Source organism: Pyrus communis, chromosome 5, assembly GCF_041283825.1.
Source record: "Pyrus communis isolate YQ-2024b chromosome 5, ASM4128382v1, whole genome shotgun sequence".
Taxonomy (NCBI): domain Eukaryota; kingdom Viridiplantae; phylum Streptophyta; class Magnoliopsida; order Rosales; family Rosaceae; genus Pyrus; species Pyrus communis.
Genome location: NC_142569.1, coordinates 345,396 through 366,262, shown reverse-complemented (window position 1 = coordinate 366,262; position 20,867 = coordinate 345,396). Strand labels below are relative to the sequence as shown.

Sequence of the window (20,867 nt, the reverse complement as noted above, 5' to 3'; positions counted from 1 at the left end):
GGCGGTCATATGCAGATGACATATGACAGAGACCCTTGAAAATAAATAAATCCCACTGCCCCTCTTCCATCTTCATCTTCTATCCACTCTCTCCTCCACTCTCTCCCAGACTCCCTCCCTCCCAATTCCACACTTTCCCACACCATGAATTCATTTACTACTCCACACTTGTCCTAATTCAAAACCCCAAATTCAAAATCCCAACAAAGTTCAAATCACTCTGAAAATTTCTGAAATTTGCTGTAAAGCTCCGAGCTTTGAGAATGGTTTCTCTACAAGATTCCCATTCCGGCTCCAGCCACCACTTCCCGCCTCACACACGCAACTTCTACTCTCCTTCCTCCACCAAAATCCACCGTCAAACCGGCCGCTCCATGCGCACCATCCGCTCCAACATCTACCAAGACGACCACTCCCGCACCTCCTTCGCCGCCGAAAGATCGCCTTTTGTCTCCGAGAACCTGACTGATTCGGTCGTCGACATGCGCCTCGGCGAGCTCGCCCTCCGCACCCACAGCTCCGCCAGCAAGTCTGCGTCTTCCGACGAGGAGTACCTCCAGCTCTCCCAAGCCTTCAGTGATTTCTCCGCCTGCAGCAGCGACATATCGGGAGAATTGCAACGGCTCGCAAGCTTGCCGTCGCCGGAAAACGCGCCGACCTCCGAATTATCCGAGGCTGCGCCGGAACCGGAGCCATGCCAGGGGTTTTTGCAGAGGGAGAACTTCTCCACTGAGATCATCGAGAGCATTTCGCCGGAGGATCTTCAGCCGACGGTCAAGATCTGCGTCGACGGCCTCCAATCGACGTCGCTTGCCGTGAAGCAATCTGCAGCGGCCAAGCTCAGGCTTTTAGCGAAGAATCGGGCTGATAATCGCGCCTTGATCGGCGAGTCCGGCGCCGTTCCCGCTCTAATTCCTCTACTGCGGTGCAGCGATCCATGGACGCAGGAGCACGCCGTCACGGCGCTGTTAAACCTCTCGCTGCACGAATCTAACAAGGCCATAATCACCAATGCCGGAGCTATAAAGTCGTTAGTGTACGTCCTCAAGACGGGGACGGAAACCTCGAAGCAAAACGCCGCCTGTGCGCTGCTGAGCTTGGCGCTAATTGAAGAGAACAAGAGCTCAATCGGAGCCTGCGGTGCAATTCCCCCGCTGGTTTCGCTGTTAATAAGTGAATCCATGAGGGGCAAAAAGGACGCTTTGACTACTCTGTACAAGCTCTGCTCGATAAAGCCCAACAAAGAGAGGGCGGTGAGCGCGGGAGCTGTGAAGCCGCTGGTGGCACTGGTGGCGGAGCAGGGAACGGGCTTGGCGGAGAAGGCGATGGTTGTGCTGAGTAGCTTGGCGGGAGTCGAGGAGGGGAAGGAGGCTATTGTGGAGGAAGGCGGGCTGGCGGCGCTTGTGGAGGCGGTTGAAGATGGGTCGGTGAAAGGAAAGGAGTTTGCGGTGTTGACACTGTTGCAGCTGTGCAGTGAGGGTGTGAAGAACAGAGGATTGCTTGTGAGGGAAGGAGGGATTCCGCCATTGGTTGCGCTTTCGCAGACTGGGACTGTTAAAGCTAAGCACAAGGTATCTTGATCATTTCATTACTTGGGTATTTGGTACCACAATCTTTTTATGTGTTAAATTGTGTATAATTGTGTAGACGAAATGGTGCTAATATTGTTTATATTGTAGACCGAAACCCCATCCTGCAGTTTAGATTAGATTAGAATATCGCTCGAATAAAAAAGAGATTGTTCGTTTTAAATTGGCAGCTGAAGCTGTTAGTTGAAGGAAGTATACAATGAAATGCGAATTGTCATGCATATTGTAATTCCAAGTCTGCATGTGGATGTTGCAAGTATGATCATGTTCTTAATGGAGCTCGCTTGGTTGGTTTATAATGGGGGTTTGGTTGTTTTTGCAGGCTGAAACGCTTCTTGGGTACTTGAGAGAACCGAGACAAGAAGCGTCCTCTTCGGCTCTTTAGAGAAGCGAAGGGAGGTACTTTCACTACTTAGAGAGGGAACTATACTATGTGTCTGTGTATGTAGTTTGAGTAGTGTTTGATTGCACTTGTATATAGGAAGTGTTGGTGTTTCATGGTTTGTAACTTTGTACAGTGTGGTTGAGAAGCTAGGAAGAAGAGTATGATATGATTGTAAGAAGGGAGAGAGATTATAGGAAGCTAGTGAGCAAGACACTACGGACTTCTTAGCAGTTTAGATGTATGAATTCAACTAGGGTTTTTTGGATGGGTATTTTCTTTCTTTCTTGCCCTCTTTTTCTGTCATTGACTTGGTTTTTTGTAGGAGTGGAATACTATTACTTGTTTGCCTTGTGGTTGTTTTGTGGTGTTCTGTATGCGTAAACCCGAATTTTGCTAAAAGGGTTTTACCGATTATCCGGTTTTAGTGATCTGCTTGCAAAAGTATCGTCTCTGTTCCTTCGTTATTGATTGTGTTCTAAGTTCTGTATGATGGAAAATTGGAAATTCATATGTTGTTGGAGATACTGTGGGAGGGAGGCTGAACAAAATGTTCTCTACTCCTTCAAAGCTCTGTGTTTAGTTTCTGTTGGTGGTACCTAAATTGGAATCTTGAACTCCGATGCCAAGGTGGCAGTTTTTCAAACCAATCATGCGGCGCCATATGGGAAAACTTAAAGAACGAAGTGACTCGTGATAGGTTAGGCGTTTCTATTTCATACAACTCTCCCTCCAACTTGTGGTGGTGTGTTCTGGACCCCCTATTCGTTGTCCGGTTATTCGTTGCTCATTAGAGAATGCAACTTTAATGCTTTATTCTCCACATCTTTTGTCAAATTTCTCGGCTACCAAACAGCAAGTGATACTACACCGTTTGGGAGCATTATAAAGCAGGTGAGCTGCCTTGGGTTACCCCATCACCTCTCTCTCTCTCCCACCCCCGCACCACCTGTCCAACTACATGCAATTCATCCAAGGCAAAGCCGAAGGCCACCAACCAAAAAGATTTTTCAAAAAATTGTCCCGCTGCTGATGTGTGCACTGCACAGTGTGTACATATATTATCTTTCTTCAAATTGATGATATTATGTGGTTTGTCGATACGTAGTAAAGAAATGGTGCATTAGCTGGCGGAGGAGCAGGTATTGTTTTGTCCCCCTGTCCGTTTGGATTGGATGGTTGCAATTTGCATTTCTTACATTGCAACGTCTGTCGGTGCGCCCTTTTTTGACAACTTTTTTTGAGCGTCACAAGTGCACACGCGTCCAAAAAGTGTGTGCTATTATTTTGCATGACTCATAATTGCATGACTCATAATTGCATGGCTCATCAATTGCATTGTTTTTCTCGTACAACCATGCTTGATTTGTCTGGAATATTACCCGCCTTCTGGGGTAAAATGAAAGGAGTTGGTGGGAATGCTTCTATAGAATGCCCTTTGTGCTCATAATTCGTAGTTGTTCTAAAAAGCAGTTTCAAATGCTTTGTTAATTCAGAAATACGCAATTTTTATGTTAAAACATTGCCAAAATTTTTAGTTATTCTTGAAACACTTTAAGCAAGCTCAAGAAGTAAAACCTAATAGAATATTGATATATAATAGACCATATTATAATGACATGACATGTACATATTAATTGTTTCGTGATATCAAAATACGGGCTCTGACAGTATGGTCATCAAAATATGGTAATTCCTCGCCAAATGTCCTAGGCTTAAAACACAAACGATCTAAAACATTGGTCCCTATTCGACTATACTATTCCTCAACTTTGGCTTTGCCTTTGGTGTCCTTGGGAGCAAATAGCTTAGGTCTGAAGCCTTTCTGCAGCAACTTCTCAACCTCTTCAAACTGCATTCCTTTGGTTTCAGGAACTAGCAAGTAAATGAATATGAGTCCAATAAGAGAAAACCCAGCAAAGAGGAGAAAGGTTCCCGCCGAACCCAGCGCTTTCGTCAGAGTCAAGTATGTCTCGCTCACTATGAGATTGGCCGTCCAGTTTGAAACTGCTGCGATTCCTCCACCCGTCCCTCTGTATCTCAGCGGGTATATTTCCGAGTTCACAATCCATGGCACTGTTCCCATTCCGGGTGCATACGTTATAATATACAATCCCAATAGTATCACCGCAAATATTCCGATTTTACTAGGGCAGCCTTTGCTGTACCATGTCCTGTGTTCTCCACGACATATGTCCCTGATACTATCACTGGCGGCCAAGCAAGCTCCCGGAGCGAGCTGACAACAATTAAGGGGGAAAACAGATTACTTAAGGTTAAATATTTAATTTCTAATGATTAAAGACTCATTAGTTATTTTGTAAACTTACATCCTTGACTTCACTAGCACAGAAGCCACATTCTTGTTTCAAACACGTCATGCAGTTCCATGCTGTAGGATTGACAGCCGATACATAAGTCGGACATGTTGAAGAGTTGCCGAATTTAGCAGATTCCAAATTACTAATCTTCGGAGAATGTTCCGCGGCATAGAAAAAAACCCCGGCTAACACCACAAGGCAAGCGATAATACCAAACATCGAAATGATCATCAGCCTTCTCCTTCCGTATCTATCTACAAAGCACATGCTCATTAGGGTTCCAACAACGTTGAGACCGGAGGTGATGAGAGAGAGTGCCATAGCGGTCTGGTTGGACGCAAAGCCAGCGAATTGAACAATGGTCGGGCTGTAATACATCACGGTATTAATGCCGACAAATTGCTGAGCTACTTGGACCGTGATGCCTGCGTAGAGTCCTCTTCGAACCACGGTGTTGCTCAAGGCACCCTTTAGTTTTTGGATCATGCCATTCCCAGCTGCTGAGTCCTCGGCCTTTTCAAATTCGACAGATTCATGCAAGGCTTTCAATTCATCCTCCACCTCTTCTTCAGGATAGATTTTCGCCAAAATTGCCCTAGCTTCATCCACCTTGTTCTGTTTAACATCAATACCAAGTTATAAGTGACATGTTCCCCCGTCAAATCTTACGTTAGACTGTGAATTTGAACGGTTGATTGGTCATGTCTGTGACATGCACCCTCAGATTCACAGTTTGACAACATAAGCATTTACGTCACATATAGCAATTAAATGACATGTAGCTAGCTACTATGATAATCTCACCTCTCTGTAGAGCCATCTTGGAGACTCTGGAAGCGACAACATCAATATGAACTGAACAAGGGCTGGAACTCCGGCCACTCCAAGCATCCAACGCCAGGTTCCCGGGGCTTTGGTGAAGGCGAGATTGATGAGGTATGACAAGAATTGTCCTCCTGTAATTAACATACCGTTGCAGCTAACAAGTGCTCCTCTGATTCTATGAGGAGAAGCTTCTGAGATGTAAAGGGGTGCAGTCATAGAAGCCATTCCAACTCCCAAACCAACTACAATTCTCCCAACTATGATCACCCACGGAGCTGGAGCCGCTCCCATAACTATTGCACCAATGAAGAAAACCACGTCCGCGATTAAAATTGATTTTTTCCGGCCGAGTGCGTCATTCATCCATCCACCAAGAGCAGCCCCAATGATGGCGCCAGCAACTGCCATGCTCACTATGGTCTCCTGCAGCCATGTTTTTTTGTCAACTTCGCGAAAGTCCTCCCGAATGTATAGCAATGCCCCGGAGATCACACCTGCAGCACCACACCACCAACAACAACACATACAACTAATTAGCACAAAGAAAGTTTGTCATATAAAGTAATTAATTGTTCGTGTTAAGATATTGTTTGGAACCAATTTGCAGATATTTTTTTAGAACAATTTGCATCTATTAGTTACCTGTATCATATCCAAAAAGGAGGCCTCCGATGCCAGCTGTGAGCGCGAGGCGCATAATGTATGGCGTCCTCCATGTTGTCCTCCAACACTCCGTGAACTCAGTTCTGCTAGAAGGTGGGGCTCCCCCCTCCACCATTTTCTTCTTCTTCGTCTTCGTCCAAGCAACTCTACTTTCGCTGAGAACGAAATCAATGTATGCATGCACTCATTTACTTGCCAACGCACTCTTAGTTACATAACGAATGAATGGGCTCAGACATGTTCTTATTTGTCTTCAGTTTTTACCTCACAAAAATAACTATTCAATCTCCGTAACACTAATTTCTATTTGATTCGAAATTGAAAGCAATACATAACATTAACTTTCGAATGTTCCACCATATAGCAAAGTATATATATGCATGAATATATAAACCAAAAATTTTCTATGCAGCACATTCCTTAAGAACACGCGTAAATCCATATTGTAACAACAAAACGTGCCTTCCTAGCGAAGCGGCTAAGTTTTTGGCGTCGTTATGCACTTGTATCCTACGGTCTCTAACAACTTTCTGCATAAGTAACACCTAATAAGTTGTTTCTTCGACAATTACTGAAGTTAAATTTCGCCAACGAGATTGCTGATGTTGAAAGGCTTATAACAACTTTAGTAACGGTCGGACATGGAAGAAAAGGGGTTTGAAGGATGTTGCTAATCTTTATATACTCTTGACCTAGTCTTCTAAAAATGTGGAATTCTGTAGGCTCTACACTTTTTTCTCCATCGCCTCGCTCTTTGTTTTTCTTACACGTCCTAAAACGTAGCCGATTACTGACCACTGACCACTATATATACTGCTTTGACCGGTTTATACGTTTTTGATTCTCCATATGCATGCCAGATGTTATATAAGATAGCCATGTAGTTTTGATAAATATGCAGACGCATGCATGCGCAGCAAACCCTAAATCATACAGACAGATACAAATCAATCTTTTCTACTCACCACTCCCTGTCGTCAAATTTCAAGGATGAATTGCATTCCACCAGACTATAACATGTATTTATTTATTTATTTATTTTTTGCAGTAAGCATGGTCGTTTTGTAAATGTTTAAGCTCATCACAATTAGAAATACTGATTTCTCTTTCTGGTTAAATAGGTAGAAGCTAAAGAACAAAGCAGCTATAAAACAAAAAATAGATACAAATGTCAAGAATGGGATTCGAACCCATGCCCTTTCGGACCAGTACCTGAAACTGGCGCCTTAGACCAACTCGGCCATCTTGACTTTATATGATCTCAAACCAATGCAGGATTAAATCTCAAACCAATACGTTATAATATACAAGTGAATTTTTCTTTTTCATTTTCACGAAAAAATAGATGTGCGGAAATTTGACATACATTATTCAATTTAACAGATAGAAAAATGGGTTCGAATTAAGCTCAAATAAAATTGATTCTTACACTGTAAGTAACAAACACCAAAACTTTGAGTTTTCTTGGTAAAAAAACAGGAAATATAAATAAGCTCCCCTTTAACATGGTGGGATAATTAAAAAAAAAAGAAAAGAAGAAGCAATTGTGCAATCATGAATTATATGGATTACTTGGAGCTGATCAGTTAAAAAAATGAATAAATAAAACAAAAATTATTTACCAAAGGCTTTGTATAGACCGACTTTATTAAGAAAGAGAACAAAAATGTCTCTTTAGAACACCCACGAGTTTCAGAATTCATACAAGAAACTCAGGAAAGTTCAACATTTTTGCCGACTTGCTTGCCCTTTGAAGCAAATGGCTTGGGCCTAAATCCTTTCTGAAGCAACTTCTCAACCTCCTCAAACTGCATTCCTTTCGTTTCAGGAACTAGCATGTAAATCGCTATGAGTCCAATGACAGAAAACCCGGCAAAGAGGAGGAACGTGCCCGCAGAACCTAGAGCATGAGTCAAGGTCAAAAATGTCTCACTCACAATGAGATTGGCACTCCAATTTGCAACTGCAGCCATTCCTCCACATGTTCCTCTATATCTGAGAGGGTATATCTCCGAGTTCACGATCCACGGCACAGTTCCCATTCCAGGGGCATAGACAATGATGTATAATCCCAACAGGATCACTGCGAAGAATCCGACTTTGCTTGGACAACCTTTGGTGTACCACACACGATGTTCTCCCCGACATGAGCTCCTGATATTGTCATTGTAAGCCAAACAAGCGCCCGGGGCAAACTGGCAGTTGCAACAATAGAAAAAAAAAGTAAATTTATAACGTCACTCTTACAATTATATGTCAAGGAAACCGGGAAGAGACAGGGAAGTGAATTCTGCACTTCTCTTGTCTTCCCCTGCAATTCTGACATACGTAAATAGACATTTGTGAGATGGAAAAAGTGTGTTTGGATATCATTTCCCCAAAGTAAATGAGGTGGGCTTACATTGACTTTATCAGCACAGAATCCACACTCTGCTTTCAAACACGTCATGCAGTTCCATGATCCGGGATTAGGATCAGAAACATAAGCAGAGCATGTAGAATTGCCACCGAAATGTGTGGATTCCAAGTTACTGATGCGTGGAGCATGAGATGCTGCCTGGAAAAACACCCCGGATAACACCACCAAGCAAGTGATGATTCCAATCATGGAGATAATCATCAGCCTTCTCCTTCCGTATCTATCTATGAAGCACATGCTGATGACAGTGCCAACCACGTTGAGTCCAGAAGTGACCAGAGAGAGTGCCAACGCCGTCTGGTTGGATGCAAACCCGGCAAACTGAACAATAGTTGGGCTGTAGTACATGACAGTGTTGATACCGACAAATTGCTGTGCCACTTGAACAGTGATGCCTGCATAGAGTCCTCTTCGGACAACGGGGTTGCTGAAGGCACCCTTTAATCTTGCTAGCACACCTTCTCCAGCAGCTGCTCCCTCCTTTTCAGCTTGAACGGATTCATGCAAGGCTTGCATTTCACGCTCAACTTCTTCGGCAGGATAAATTTTCTCTAAGATGGCCCTAGCCTCATCTGCCTTATTCTGTTTAGCAGAAAATTATATGCGCCATGGAAATTGAATGATCATACAAAAATCTAATGGATGTAAAATTTCAGCATGTTGGAATAACTACGACCATGATCATACAAAAAATAGGACACAAGACTTCGATTATAGATCACCTCTCTGTAGAGCCATCTGGGAGACTCTGGGAGTGACAACATCAATACAAATTGTACCAAAGCCGGAACTCCTGCTACGCCGAGCATCCAACGCCATGTTCCTGGAACCTGAAGCAAATTAATTTACAACAACTAATTACGTCAAAATTTAGAGATAAGGAAATTGAAACCATGAAAATGCTATTGGACTAAAGCCTCAAATCTATTAGTTGGTACCTTGGTGAAAGCAAGATTTATAAGGTATGACAAGAACTGTCCTCCAGTGATTAGAAAACCATTTGTACTGACCAGGGCACCTCGGATTCTAGCAGGAGAAGCTTCTGAGATGTAGAGCGGTGATGTCATGGAAGCCATTCCAACTCCAAAACCGACCAGAATTCTCCCGATTATGATCACCCATGGAGCTGGTGCAACAGCCATTACTATTGCTCCAATGAAGAACACAAAATCTGCCGCTAGGATTGATTTTTTCCGGCCTAGGGCATCGTTCATCCATCCACCAATTGCAGCACCAATGATGGCTCCTGCAACTGCCATACTCACTATGGTTTCCTGCTCATCAATGTCAATGAAAAAACCACAAATTTAGCTGACATAAAGATAAAAATGAGCTTAATTATCCAGACTAATTAGTAATTAACATGAGGAGAGCAATGTAGATTAACTCACTTGCAGCCATGTTTTCTTGTCAACATCGTGAAAGTCCTCGCGAATGTACAGTAATGCACCAGAAATCACACCTATAGTACTCCAACAACAGACAGAAGAAAATGAACAAAATTAATCATGCATGGGAATTGTCCTTTGAATTACAAACTAATTTCTGGGTTTTAACTGTGATATGTATGATTTTATGTACCTGTATCGTATCCGAAAAGGAGGCCTCCAATGCCAGCAGAGAGAGCAAGACGCATAATGTAAGGCGTCTTCCATGTTGTCCTCCAACACTCTGTGAACTCTGTCTTGCTAGCAGGCGGGTGTCCTCCCTCCATATCATTCACTATTTCTTCCTACTAACTCTAACCCTGAAACGCTCAGGTTCGAAACCCCATCTCCGCAAATTAGAGTAGTTTAAAATATATCACTTAATTACATTTTCAATCATTAGCCAATCCTCTGTCTCTAAAATCCTCCAAATTTTCTTGCAACGAGTTAATACCATAAAACAAATAAGACATGTTTAATCCTTTCAAATTCTTTGGTCGCTCTTCAACACACAAGCAAAACAACAACAGAATAAGAAGAATGGCGGTGTTGAAAAAGCCATTACCTTATTAGTATGCCTAATGGGGGAGCTCCTTCTGCTGTTCTTCAGCCGCCTACTTTTGGCTTTTGGATGCTGCTTTTTTTTATCTGTATTTTGAATTTTGGTGATGAAAATTAAATAAATTTGGTTTTGTATTGAAATAAAACAATTTTGTAACAGATTCCTTTATTGTTTCAATTTTTGAGAGTTTCTATGCAAATGGAACAGAGACATTTAAGGAAGAGTGAGAGAAATTAGTAGTAAAGGATTCCAAATGGATAAAAGAAAAAAAAAGCATTGAGAAATCAGATTTTTCTGCAATTAATATATTTCCTGCACAAAGTCAGCAGAAAAAGGCTGACTCAAAATTTAGAACAATACTTTGACTACTTAAATATGAGTATGAATTCTTACTTAAAATTTCTTAAAATTGTTTGTTGTCAATTTATAGAATTTCGTGTATATAATCAGAACCGTTCATATTATAAATCACCCTATAAAGATCATCTCTGCAAAAAATCAATTAAAATTAAAGTCGTTTAGTCATCAAACTGTTTAAAAGCAATTGAACGGTATTGGTAAAAGCATTACGAACTGTCTATATATTTGCTACAATACATTGACTAAACGACCTTAGTTTTAATCTATTTTTTGCAAAGATGATCTTTATAGTGTGATTCATAGTATGAACAATTATGATCATAAGTACAAGACTCTGTGATTAAAATACTAAGAGTTTTGAGTAAGAATTCCTACTCATCTTTGAGTAGCCAATTATCGTTCCAAAATTTAAGGCCATTTTCTGTTAGTTTTTTTGTTTTCTCGTTTCTTTTTTCAGTACAATCAATGACTCAATTCGACCTCAAAATTTCAAAGCTGCAATCTTTGGTACCCGATTGAGAATACGATATAGGTATATGATATTTGATTCGATTTGGAAGATGACCTGACTTTTTTCAGTTTGTTCCCTTGTGTGACTATTTCCCCAAGTAGTAAAAGACGCTTCAAAGTTGTGACGAGTCTTTAGTTTTCGCCCAACTATGTATTTTTATGTTTATTTTTTTTTGGCAGGTTCCCAACTATTTTGTTCCAGGTGACTTTGCGGTGACAAGGCACAAGGATAAGGATGCTTGTAGATGGAAATAAGATTAACATGGCAAGAAAAGAAAAAACCGAATGAAATTATTTCATCATATATGTTAGCCGGCGCTAATATGATAGGAATTCGATGTGAAGAACAAAGTGTCGACTTTACCTATTCTTCCTTCATCTTTATTCAGATTTGGGACCGTCAACCTAAGATAAACATACACATGCAAAATTATTATAAATATTGTTATTATTTGTGAAAAAGGTACGTAATAGTATGAACATAAAAAAATGTTCGTCTTACCATGCATCTAGTACGCACAAGAAATAAAAATAGGGCATGAGTAGAGTACCGATAGTTTGGTTTGGTTGACATTCCATAGATTTGTAAAAACATCTGTAAATTTGAGTGCTACATACATTGAAATCATATCTGTAAATTTAACAATCACAAATATAACAAAGAAGTTTTTATCACCTAGTATAACAATCTGTAAATATAACAAAGAAGTTTTCTTTCCTAGAGGTGACGAGCCCGCTAGCCCAAATTCAGCATGAACCCGTCCCGTTTAAAAAAGTAAAAACTAAAAATAATTAAGTTAAAATAACACGAATCACTCGTATAAATAGAGCATAGAAAGGCTGCGTAGAGTTTTGAGTTAAGAAGATTTGAACGCCTCTGATTCAGTCCGCAGATTGGGCCTCTCTGAAAATTTTACTTTATGCAAAATGCCTTTTTTATCTTGGCCCAGCATTGGACCATATAACTGTTTTACCGTTACTGTTTTCACGTTGAACTAAACGCTTAGACGAAAAAGCCCTCATGTGTTTTATCATATTCCGAAATTACCTTGGATATCGTCCTCCTGATCCCCGTCATTTGTCCGATGTGTGCTTCTGACGCTCTCTCTGTGCCCTTTCATCCTCTCACCTCTCTCTCTGCTGGCCCTCCCCTCTGTTATCACCGCCCTTCACCGCCGGTATCCACGGCTGATTGCCCTCCATCTCATCATCCACGGTCTCTCTCTCTCTCTCTCTCTCTCAACCTTGTACATTTTAGAATTGTATTCCTTACGAGTTACGGCTCGTTTGGATCTCCAAATTCCGATTTCGTGTATTTGTGAAATTTTCGATTGATTGTATATCATTTAATTTGTTTTGCGTATTGGGTTGATATTGAAAAGTGTTTTTATGGATCGGATTGTTGCAGGTTTGGACACGTCCAAGCTATTGATCCGTTGTTGACCCCCCAATCTGGTAATTTCTGGATTTTAAATTCATTATTTCTTTGTGTCGTACATATTATTGCCAATAAATGTACTAATTTACTGTGCAAGTTATTATCTTTCAATAGGATTTCGGGCCTGCGTGGTGGATATGACAAGTGATTGTTACTCGGTTTGGTTTTTAGGCTTCCACTGTATGATATTCAATTGGGTAGATTTTTAATAGAGATTCGATCAGTCGAAGCTATGATATTTTTTTTTCCCTCCTTTGACTTTCAGCTATATTCGAGAATTGGGTCCGAGTTATACAGTGATCATGCTGTTTTCTTAAATAGTGCAAATTTACTTTTACTCCCAAAAGGAAAAACTTATGTATATTGCCCCTCTGATTTTAGGATTGTTTTGGAGCGAATGGGGATCATTCGGTTTAGCTCTTGCTCGGGAAGTAGTTGATCAATGTGGTTCTTGGTTGGAGTCCCCCTTTTGTTTAATTGACTTTGAAGATTAACATAATGGTACTAAGTAGTTTACTTCGTGAGTTGGGTCTGTCAGTGTTTAATGGCAATTATTGCAGTATAAAGTTGATATTCTGAATAATGCAGCCTTGTGGACCTTTATGTTTGATCACACCATAATGTTTCACATTGGGAACTTTCTTGAAATCTCAAATTTCATGTTGTTTCATCATCATTACTTTTGCATTCTATTACAAGAATAACTGAATGAGGTAAATCATTGTCATTATTTCTAGGTTTCAGAGGGAAAGCTGGAGTGAGAGGAGGCTAAAATTAAGGCAAAGAAGGCATTGAGGTATTACTTATAGCCTGTGTGAGGATTAAACTTTTTGGAGAATACGGACTTATGTAGATTGCAATCACAAGGACATTTGCTTGCTGATTGGTTAAATTGTTTTTCTTTTACATCTTATGCTCTCGTTCCAGTCCCATAATTAAAATAATAGTTGTAAAAATCTTTACAGTGGAATAACTTGCCTTTTAACATTTCAAATCCAGGTCATTGTTAGAAGTCTGTAACTCCTGATGCTTTCTTGATGCTGCAGGATTTGCACTTTTTTCTGTACGGCTAGATTGTAATTTGAAAAGGAGAAAGCTTCCCAGATAGATTTACATATGTAGAAAGCATCTAAGAGAAGGCATAGAGGCCACAATCTGTAATCCTACGTTAGCTTTGTAAGGAAGTCTCGGATTCTGTAATTGCTGAAAAGCCTTTTTCCCATTATATACCTTTCCTGCCTTACACGGTTCATCTGCCAACTGTTTTTTCTTTTTGTCCAGAGAATCATTTGGAGAGGGAAAAGTAGATATTTTGTAGGTTATTAGTTTCTTAAAGATCCACCCTGGCTACTCATTATTAATATGGTTCATTAGCTTAAAAATCTGTGGAGTTTGGGCAATGGCTTTTTATTCCGAAGAGGAAAAGACCGAGGATTATCTGTTCAAGATTGTTTTAATTGGTGATTCAGCCGTTGGAAAATCCAATTTGCTTGCAAGATTTGCTAGAGATGAGTTCTACCCTAATTCGAAGTCAACTATAGGAGTAGAGTTCCAAACCCAAAAGGTGGATATCAATGGTAAAGAAGTCAAAGCACAGATCTGGGACACAGCCGGTCAAGAGCGGTTCAGGGCTGTCACCTCTGCATATTACAGAGGTGCCGTTGGTGCTCTTTTGGTATATGATATCAGTAGACACCAGACGTTTGATAGCATTGGCAGATGGCTTAACGAACTCCACAGTAAGTTCTTTGACAGTATTCCTAGAGTTTTTACGTATAATTTTCTTTTTGAGTACGTTTTTCTTCTGGGGCTGTTTGTTTGGTCAAGTGGAGACTTTTGTCAACATTATACAATATTTGGCTTACTTTCGAAGTAATCTCAATGAAGAATTCTCAATATTTGGATTGTTTAGTGGACTATCTTAAATGAAGTAATGGCTTTTAAATATTGATTCAATAGTCAATCTGTTCTTCCTAGACCCCTGTGGATTCAAAAGATTTCTTGCATTTGTCTCTAATTAATGTGATGAACTGAGGATTGATCAGGTGGATATACTGTTTAACAGCTCATTCTGACATGAACGTAGTTACGATACTTGTTGGCAACAAGTCCGATCTCAAGGATGCCAGGGAGGTACCCACTTCTGAGGGCAAAGCCTTGGCAGAAGCACAGGGTTTGTTTTTTATGGAAACATCTGCTCTTGATTCGTCCAATGTCTCTGCCGCTTTTCAGATGGTTGTGAAAGAGATCTATAACATACTAAGCCGCAAAGTTATGATATCTCAGGAGCTCAAGAAACAGGACCCCAGTTGGGTAGGGAGTGGAAAGACGGTGGTTTTGCAAGACGGGAGCCAAGAAGCAGCAGTTGCAGAGCCTAAAAAAGGTGGGTGCTGTTCATCTTAGGGATACACAACACGAGGTGTGGACGGATCATTTTGGCGGGTCCTGACAACCCTCTTCTTCTTTTTTTGTTTTGTTCCCACTAATGTTCCTTGCATTCCTTCTCCATGTGCTCTAATTTCTTGAATTTGTTTAAATGTTCACTCAAGAAACATGTTTTCACTCAATCGGTTGAAGATAAGAAATTGAGGTAGAAGATGTAAATGGCCTGAAAGGTGGATTAGAAAAGCTTATACAATGTTCAAAATCCAGTTATCAAAATGCACTGTACTTCTTAGCCAGTTTGTGTTTTTTCATTTATTGGTTCCTTATTCTTAATGCAAGATAAGATGGTGTTTCCCTCCGTTGTGCTTGCCTAGGTTTGTTTTCTTGACCTTAATGGCTCATTTGGTGCCTAGAATTGGAGCAGATTGGATAATTCACTGTATTCAAGGTACGTTGCTGCCTTTAAAATGCAAAATCATTCGCTACCTTAACATTCCTTTACTATAATGATGACTAATGACTTAACCAATCCGATCCTAGGCACCAATTGACCCCCTAAACCTAAACGTCTGCTTTTTTCTTGTGACTTAATGTTGATACAAGATGGGTATTTATCAAATATAGCCAAAATTTAGTCCTTAATTTCAAATGTCAATTTTTATAAATACTTTCAGATATATCCAAAACTCACATAAATAGACACAAACACTCTCAAATTTAAAAACCAAATAAACAAAGGAACCAAAACCCTATTAGATGAAGATTACAAAATCTGACAGCAAAACCCTAAACGTAAGAAATGGTGGAGACCTGTGCATAAGAGAGTGAAGGCATCGGTTACTATTAGGAAACTGTGGAAACTTTTGCAGCCGTAAACGATGGTGAGTGTAGATGGTTAGTTATTCCTTACGTTGAATATTTATTAAAGAATGAACTCCCAATTCTTGTTTATGTTTTCTCTTTGCCAGACGTTGTACCACAACACTTGCAGATAAATTTTTGGAACCCTTTGGACTTTGTACTTGTCTGTGTTTGCTTTAGATGTGTGGTAGACCTCATGGAGTAATTCATAGCCCTCCATGTGTATTATGGTGTCTATGAATTTTGTTAGTGCAAGTTGAGCATGATCATCCCAGTTTTTTCATGCCCTAAGAATAAATCACCACCATAGTCCTTAATTTCATGGATCAGCAACACTTTGATTGTAGCACAAGAAGTCTTTCAGTCAATAACTAATTATTCAAACAAATTGAGGGCATTTGTGTCTATTTAAGTAGAATTTGGAATATATTTAAAAGTTTTTATAAAAATTATCATTTATGAAATTAAGGATCGATTTTTGGCATCTTCATCAAAATTTATTGCTCTTTCGTCTTTTGGACTGAACAAGTACACATTGTAGTGAAATAAGGCAATTGGCATTAATATGTTTGGGTGTATTTTATACATGAAAATTTTGGCCATTATATCCTGATCATTAAATTCTTAACCAAGGATCTGATGGCCGAAAACCCTGCATACTAGCAAATCCGGTGGTGGTACTTCAAATCTTATGACACAATTGATTAGGAATACTAGCACCCTGGTCCGTCCGAATGGCAGGCAGAAATGTTACCAGTCGAGATATCAGTTGAAATGATGTTTTGGTGGACTAAAAATAATTTGGATTGGAGGAAACCATCCCATCCCATCCCATCCCGTGATCCCAGGCCCCACAGCCGCTACTCTTTAACTCACTGCTTAGTTTTTGAAAACTAATAATTAAAAAATAATAATGATAAAAAAATGTTCGAGAAATGTCCCATATAGTACGACGTGGTGATATTTTATTGCCTCGTATCGTACGTACCCGGCCGATCCAGTTTCCACTTCCGAACCCCCACAAACACCATTTTACTCATTTTCTCGGACAGAAGCGGATCAAATATAATCCCTGTGGGTTTTGTTTGTTCAAATTTCTCGCCTCTCCTCTCTTGATAAAATATATATATAAAAAAAAAAAATTATAAAAAAAAATTGAATCTCCGGAATTATGATTCTATGAAGAAAACAACTCCATCCTCTCAACTCATCCGATGCAACAAGGTAAATACAGTCTCTTATTCTTGTTAATTTCCTAAATGTTTAAGTTTACCTGAGGCTGACGGTGACTGACTGGTATGGTGGTCTGATTTGTATGAAGATGCCGTTTTTCTTTTTTCCCAGATATCAAATTAGCATCAAAATTGCACCTTTTTCTCTATAAAAATCGCGGCTGCTTTATGTTTTTCCACGGATCTTTCTTTCTTGTACAAATTACAGTTGCCCCGTTTTCTATCCATGATGTAAAACTGCTTTGTTTTGGTTGATTTCCTTACAGTTAGCAGCCATTGTTCATATTTGTTGATAGTGCTTTTTGTAAACCAACTGATTTTTTTTTTTGCCTTTTGGATCAACGTAAATTACGCTAATTGTATAATCGTATCATGAAATTGAACAGAGATGAAGTTCGATTCTCACTTTTTGTGCTAAAGGGAGCAGCAGCCCTTACTAGAAGCCTTTATAGTTTATAGACAAGGGAGACGCTGGCCAAAAAGAATGATGAATACTAAGGGCGGCGAGTGTAACTTGGTGGACAGAATTAGTAAGTTGCCAGAAGAAATTCTCTTTACTATTGTGTCCCTCTTGCCACTAAAAGAAGCAGGAGCTACCAGTATTCTTTCCAAGCGATGGCAATATGTGTGGGCGTCGACTGTGACTCTCGATTTTGATCCTAAACATGAGCTGGGTGAACATTATTGCCGCCTGCTGCGTGTAGAACCAGAACAAAAAGACCTGCTAAGACAGAGATATGTCGATTGGGTAAACACTGTGGTGGAACAACATAGAGGCCCTGTTATCGAACAATTCCGGGCTTACTTTGACATAGATGGTCATTTTACGAGTTCCATTGATAAGTGGATTCAGTTTGCAATGAATAAGAGAGTTCAAATACTTGAGCTGGTGTTTTGCAATGAATTGAGACGTAACTATAACGATGTCTATCCCTTTCCTGTCCAACTAATAGGTCTCCAAAATGATTCTACCTTGAAGCTAAATCCCACCCATTCTGACATTTCAAGTCTACATTCTTCTGGATACAATGTTGGATTTAAGTTCCTCAGAGTTCTTCATTTCAATTACGTTGACGTGTCGGGAAAAGTTCTTGAATACTTACTGTCAAATTGTCCAGTTCTTGAAAGATTAAAAGTGGAGAGTGCTAACAATAAGTTGGTTAATTTAAGAGTCGTTGGTTCGTCGTTGGCATTGAAATATTTAGATATTCAATTTTGTTTTGCCCTCAGAAGCATTGAGATTCGTGATGCAAACCTTGTTTCATTCATGTATGCGGGACGTCGGGTAAACTTGCTTCTCAGTAACGTACCTTTACTTGTAGAGGTATGCGTGGATGAGCGTATTAAACCTTTCTTGTTTGAGGGTCGTATCTACCATCGATCCATAGAGCTTCCCTTCACCCAACTGTCATGCTGTCTTTCTCAGCTAGAGGTCCTCATGCTAGCCATCGATGGAGCGGTTAGTATATGCAATTATAATGTGCTGGTTTTCTTTTCTTCTGTTTTGGTTATGTAGTTTACTTAATCCTTGTTCGGCTTGCAGATGTACTATCAGAACCATGTATTTCCTATATTATCAAATCTCAAGCATTTGGAATTAATGGTTTGTGCAAATGATTATTGGGTTCTTTGTCATTTAAGTGAGTTCATCAAGGCATCTCCTTACCTGGAGAGACTTGTGTTAAAGGTATATAGTCGTGCTTGGGAGATTACATTATAAAAATTAGGTGCCGTTTAGTAGATAATTGTGCACTTTGTTGTTCTGTTCATCCTTTGTTGATTCCAGTACCAATACCCAAGCAAGAAAAGTGTGAACAGATAATATTTCCATAGCATTTACAGAAGATGATAATTAATCGACTTGATGGTCCTTGTTGTGTGTACAATGATAGTTTTCATTTTGCAGTTCTATTTTCCATCCTCTGAATTAGGAGAAGAGAAAGAGAAAGCTGCCAAATGCTCCCCCCATCCTAACCTCAAGGTGGTGGAAGTAGTAGGGTATCGTGCTCATCCACCTGTTGGTGAACTTGTCATGCACCTTGTGAAGAACGTTGCTGCACTGGAGAAAATAGTTATCGATCCTATCCGGCGTTGGTGGTGTCCTATTAGATCACATCCTAACGAAACGGTTAGGGGAGTTGAAGAGGTCAAAGAGGAAGTGCAAGGAAGAGCTCATGCTATGCAGCACCTTAAAGAAAATGTTCCTTCAACTATTGAATTTGTATGCCTCTAGTATCAGCAGTTGCTGTGCTGAAATTATACAGACATTGTATTCGGTTGGAATTCTCAAAGACTAGCTAGGCTTATATTAATGGTGGTTAAGTGTGGTGTGAGCAATCAAAATTGAACCAAGACTTGGTTTGTCTTTCTTTGCTTATATTTATTAATCTTTTTCCATTCTATGTTTCTGATAAATAAAGTCAGAAATCAGCTCTGAATAAGCAGGAGTTTGTGCAGGGCTGGTCCTGAGACTCTCAAAAATGTGCCATAACTTCATATAAGAAAAATTATTTGTTTTCACACGTAAGATTTCGATAAAATTATAATTAGAAAGACACTTCAAACTTAATAATTTAATCACGGAAAAAAACTAACTTATTTTGTATTGAGAGAAGGGAACCAAAGAACCCGGGGCTTACAAGTAGATACAAAATGAGTTTTGTTTTCTTTCTATCTCGAACCTTTAAAGTGTTTTTGTACAACTCATGAGATGTTTTTTCTTATTTACTAACCTTGGCAATATGGGAATAAAAAAAAAAAAAATTATATCCACACACACCTCAGATTACTTCTTCCACACCTTTTAAAATTTAGGAAAACTAATAAAAATTGATTGAAAACTTTGAGTTTCAACAAAAATAACAAAAATGTGTTGTAAGTGAATAGTATCAGGAGTGATTTTTTAAAGTAAAAATGTCTTTAACATTAAAAATAAATATTATCAAAACTGTCTATACGAGCATATGTTACTAGTAAATTCACCATAATTAAAATACACGACAAAAAGACATATAAAATGTGTGATAAGTAAAATATAATATCACATCTCTTTAATAATCTGTATTTTCCCTATTTTAGAATTTTAAAACCTAAAATTGACTATGAAGAGAAACAAAAACCAAAGTAAAAGGGTAGTTTTGATTAGTAATCTCGAAAGCTAAGAAGATATACTTTACCCAAATCGAGCCGTCGCCCATTGATGTTGTTTTATGATCGCACTGAACGATATTTTTTAGAATTTATTATGTTATCTAAATATTATATGGATTTTATATTCAGACGGCTTCGAGGTTGAACTTTGCATTTTGTTTTATATTCCAAAAACTAAAATTAATTGTAAACATTCAGAATAAAAACAAATGTTGGTCTCATGGCCCGCCAAAACGGTGGAGGCAGTGATACCGCATCACCACAAGGCAACAGGATATGACACCACCGTCGACGGAGGAGCTCCCAAGCCGAAGCCGGAAGGACCATCAACGTCGACGATAATCTTTATGCGACGTTAACTTTACTTTTGGAATGTACAGGCACCGATTTTGCCTGCTCCTTTCAGTAAGAGACGGATCAATGTCCCCCGTCACAACACAACAAACAAAAAAGCATCAAAATTTTGAACAGAAAAGGGAAAATCTAACTGGAAGATCGAAATGCACTAAATAAATTGAAAGAAAGTCGACCCAGACTTCGCAGATAAACCCTAAAAACCCAGAACAGGGGCGCAGACTAGAACCCTAGCACTAGCAGATGAAAATAAGAGACTGATTAATTAAGCACATGGAGAGGAGGCTTTATAATGTCAGCACATTACGTCAATACCGTCCGATGTGTATCGCGCAGCTAGGAATGAGTGATAGTTAATACGGCAGCCCACAAACAAAATTAGGGTTTGG

General features: G+C 39.6%; 5 protein-coding genes and 1 non-coding gene across 17 annotated transcripts; 3 read left to right on the top strand and 3 right to left on the bottom strand.

Annotated features, from left to right (window-relative positions):
- Positions 1 to 2,323, top strand: LOC137725524 (uncharacterized). Its single transcript, XM_068464243.2, has 2 exons — positions 1 to 1,571; positions 1,912 to 2,323. The coding sequence occupies exons 1-2, from the start codon at positions 264 to 266 to the stop codon at positions 1,972 to 1,974; spliced, it is 1,371 nt and encodes a 456-aa protein (XP_068320344.1). The 5' UTR covers positions 1 to 263; the 3' UTR covers positions 1,975 to 2,323.
- Positions 2,324 to 3,543: 1,220 nt separating this feature from the next.
- LOC137725523 (inositol transporter 4-like) lies at positions 3,544 to 7,308 on the bottom strand. The gene is made up of 4 exons (XM_068464242.2): positions 5,760 to 7,308; positions 5,097 to 5,611; positions 4,302 to 4,907; positions 3,544 to 4,210 (listed from the first exon to the last, which is right to left on the bottom strand). Exons 1-4 carry the CDS (start codon positions 5,893 to 5,895, stop codon positions 3,731 to 3,733), a joined length of 1,737 nt encoding a protein of 578 aa, XP_068320343.1. The 5' UTR covers positions 5,896 to 7,308; the 3' UTR covers positions 3,544 to 3,730.
- TRNAL-CAG (transfer RNA leucine (anticodon CAG)) lies at positions 6,950 to 7,030 on the bottom strand. Its single transcript has one exon. It is a non-coding gene; the product is annotated as a tRNA-Leu (tRNA).
- Positions 7,309 to 7,397: 89 nt separating the features above from the next.
- LOC137725522 (inositol transporter 4-like) lies at positions 7,398 to 10,531 on the bottom strand. Of its 2 annotated transcripts, none has more exons than XM_088693533.1 (7): positions 10,192 to 10,531; positions 9,781 to 9,946; positions 9,591 to 9,661; positions 9,138 to 9,473; positions 8,922 to 9,029; positions 8,182 to 8,781; positions 7,398 to 7,975 (listed from the first exon to the last, which is right to left on the bottom strand). In XM_088693533.1, exons 2-7 carry the CDS (start codon positions 9,911 to 9,913, stop codon positions 7,493 to 7,495), a joined length of 1,731 nt encoding a protein of 576 aa, XP_088549659.1. In that variant the 5' UTR covers positions 9,914 to 9,946; positions 10,192 to 10,531; the 3' UTR covers positions 7,398 to 7,492. The 2 variants fall into 2 exon arrangements, with proteins under 2 accessions (XP_088549659.1, XP_068320342.1); XM_068464241.2 differs by having other exon boundaries at positions 9,781 to 9,973; positions 10,192 to 10,302.
- A 1,553-nt stretch (positions 10,532 to 12,084) lies between these two features.
- On the top strand, positions 12,085 to 15,177 carry LOC137725521 (ras-related protein RABA5a). Of its 10 annotated transcripts, XM_088693529.1 has the most exons (8): positions 12,125 to 12,274; positions 12,467 to 12,513; positions 12,611 to 12,676; positions 12,878 to 12,997; positions 13,234 to 13,292; positions 13,543 to 13,672; positions 13,778 to 14,235; positions 14,562 to 15,177. In XM_088693529.1, exons 7-8 carry the CDS (start codon positions 13,896 to 13,898, stop codon positions 14,897 to 14,899), a joined length of 678 nt encoding a protein of 225 aa, XP_088549655.1. In that variant the 5' UTR covers positions 12,125 to 12,274; positions 12,467 to 12,513; positions 12,611 to 12,676; positions 12,878 to 12,997; positions 13,234 to 13,292; positions 13,543 to 13,672; positions 13,778 to 13,895; the 3' UTR covers positions 14,900 to 15,177. The 10 variants fall into 10 exon arrangements, with proteins under 10 accessions (XP_088549654.1, XP_088549652.1, XP_088549655.1 ...); XM_088693528.1 differs by lacking the exon at positions 12,611 to 12,676 and having other exon boundaries at positions 12,085 to 12,274; XM_088693526.1 differs by having other exon boundaries at positions 12,122 to 12,274; positions 13,543 to 14,235.
- A 1,484-nt stretch (positions 15,178 to 16,661) lies between these two features.
- On the top strand, positions 16,662 to 19,371 carry LOC137725520 (F-box/LRR-repeat protein At3g58900). Of its 2 annotated transcripts, XM_068464234.2 has the most exons (4): positions 16,665 to 16,966; positions 17,361 to 18,433; positions 18,518 to 18,661; positions 18,881 to 19,371. In XM_068464234.2, the coding sequence occupies exons 2-4, from the start codon at positions 17,459 to 17,461 to the stop codon at positions 19,205 to 19,207; spliced, it is 1,446 nt and encodes a 481-aa protein (XP_068320335.1). In that variant the 5' UTR covers positions 16,665 to 16,966; positions 17,361 to 17,458; the 3' UTR covers positions 19,208 to 19,371. The 2 variants fall into 2 exon arrangements, with proteins under 2 accessions (XP_088549651.1, XP_068320335.1); XM_088693525.1 differs by lacking the exon at positions 18,518 to 18,661 and having other exon boundaries at positions 16,662 to 16,966.
- Positions 19,372 to 20,867: the final 1,496 nt, after the last annotated feature.

Excerpts from the sequence above, each read along its gene's own strand:
- LOC137725524 (XM_068464243.2), top strand. The coding sequence starts at position 264 with ATGGTTTCTCTACAAGATTCCCATTCCGGCTCCAGCCACCACTTCCCG. Across the intron at positions 1,572-1,911 it reads CTGTTAAAGCTAAGCACAAG|GCTGAAACGCTTCTTGGGTA; the intron begins GTATCTTGATCA and ends TTGTTTTTGCAG.
- LOC137725523 (XM_068464242.2), bottom strand. The coding sequence starts at position 5,895 with ATGGTGGAGGGGGGAGCCCCACCTTCTAGCAGAACTGAGTTCACGGAG. Across the intron at positions 5,612-5,759 it reads CCTTTTTGGATATGATACAG|GTGTGATCTCCGGGGCATTG; the intron begins GTAACTAATAGA and ends GTGGTGCTGCAG. Across the intron at positions 4,211-4,301 it reads GTGCTAGTGAAGTCAAGGAT|CTCGCTCCGGGAGCTTGCTT; the intron begins GTAAGTTTACAA and ends AATTGTTGTCAG.
- LOC137725522 (XM_088693533.1), bottom strand. The coding sequence starts at position 9,913 with ATGGAGGGAGGACACCCGCCTGCTAGCAAGACAGAGTTCACAGAGTGT. Across the intron at positions 9,030-9,137 it reads TAAATCTTGCTTTCACCAAG|GTTCCAGGAACATGGCGTTG; the intron begins GTACCAACTAAT and ends AATTTGCTTCAG. Across the intron at positions 7,976-8,181 it reads TCTGTGCTGATAAAGTCAAT|TTTGCCCCGGGCGCTTGTTT; the intron begins GTAAGCCCACCT and ends TGCAACTGCCAG.
- LOC137725521 (XM_088693528.1), top strand. The coding sequence starts at position 13,896 with ATGGCTTTTTATTCCGAAGAGGAAAAGACCGAGGATTATCTGTTCAAG. Across the intron at positions 14,236-14,561 it reads ATGGCTTAACGAACTCCACA|CTCATTCTGACATGAACGTA; the intron begins GTAAGTTCTTTG and ends ACTGTTTAACAG.
- LOC137725520 (XM_068464234.2), top strand. The coding sequence starts at position 17,459 with ATGATGAATACTAAGGGCGGCGAGTGTAACTTGGTGGACAGAATTAGT. Across the intron at positions 18,434-18,517 it reads TGCTAGCCATCGATGGAGCG|ATGTACTATCAGAACCATGT; the intron begins GTTAGTATATGC and ends TTCGGCTTGCAG. Across the intron at positions 18,662-18,880 it reads TGGAGAGACTTGTGTTAAAG|TTCTATTTTCCATCCTCTGA; the intron begins GTATATAGTCGT and ends TTCATTTTGCAG.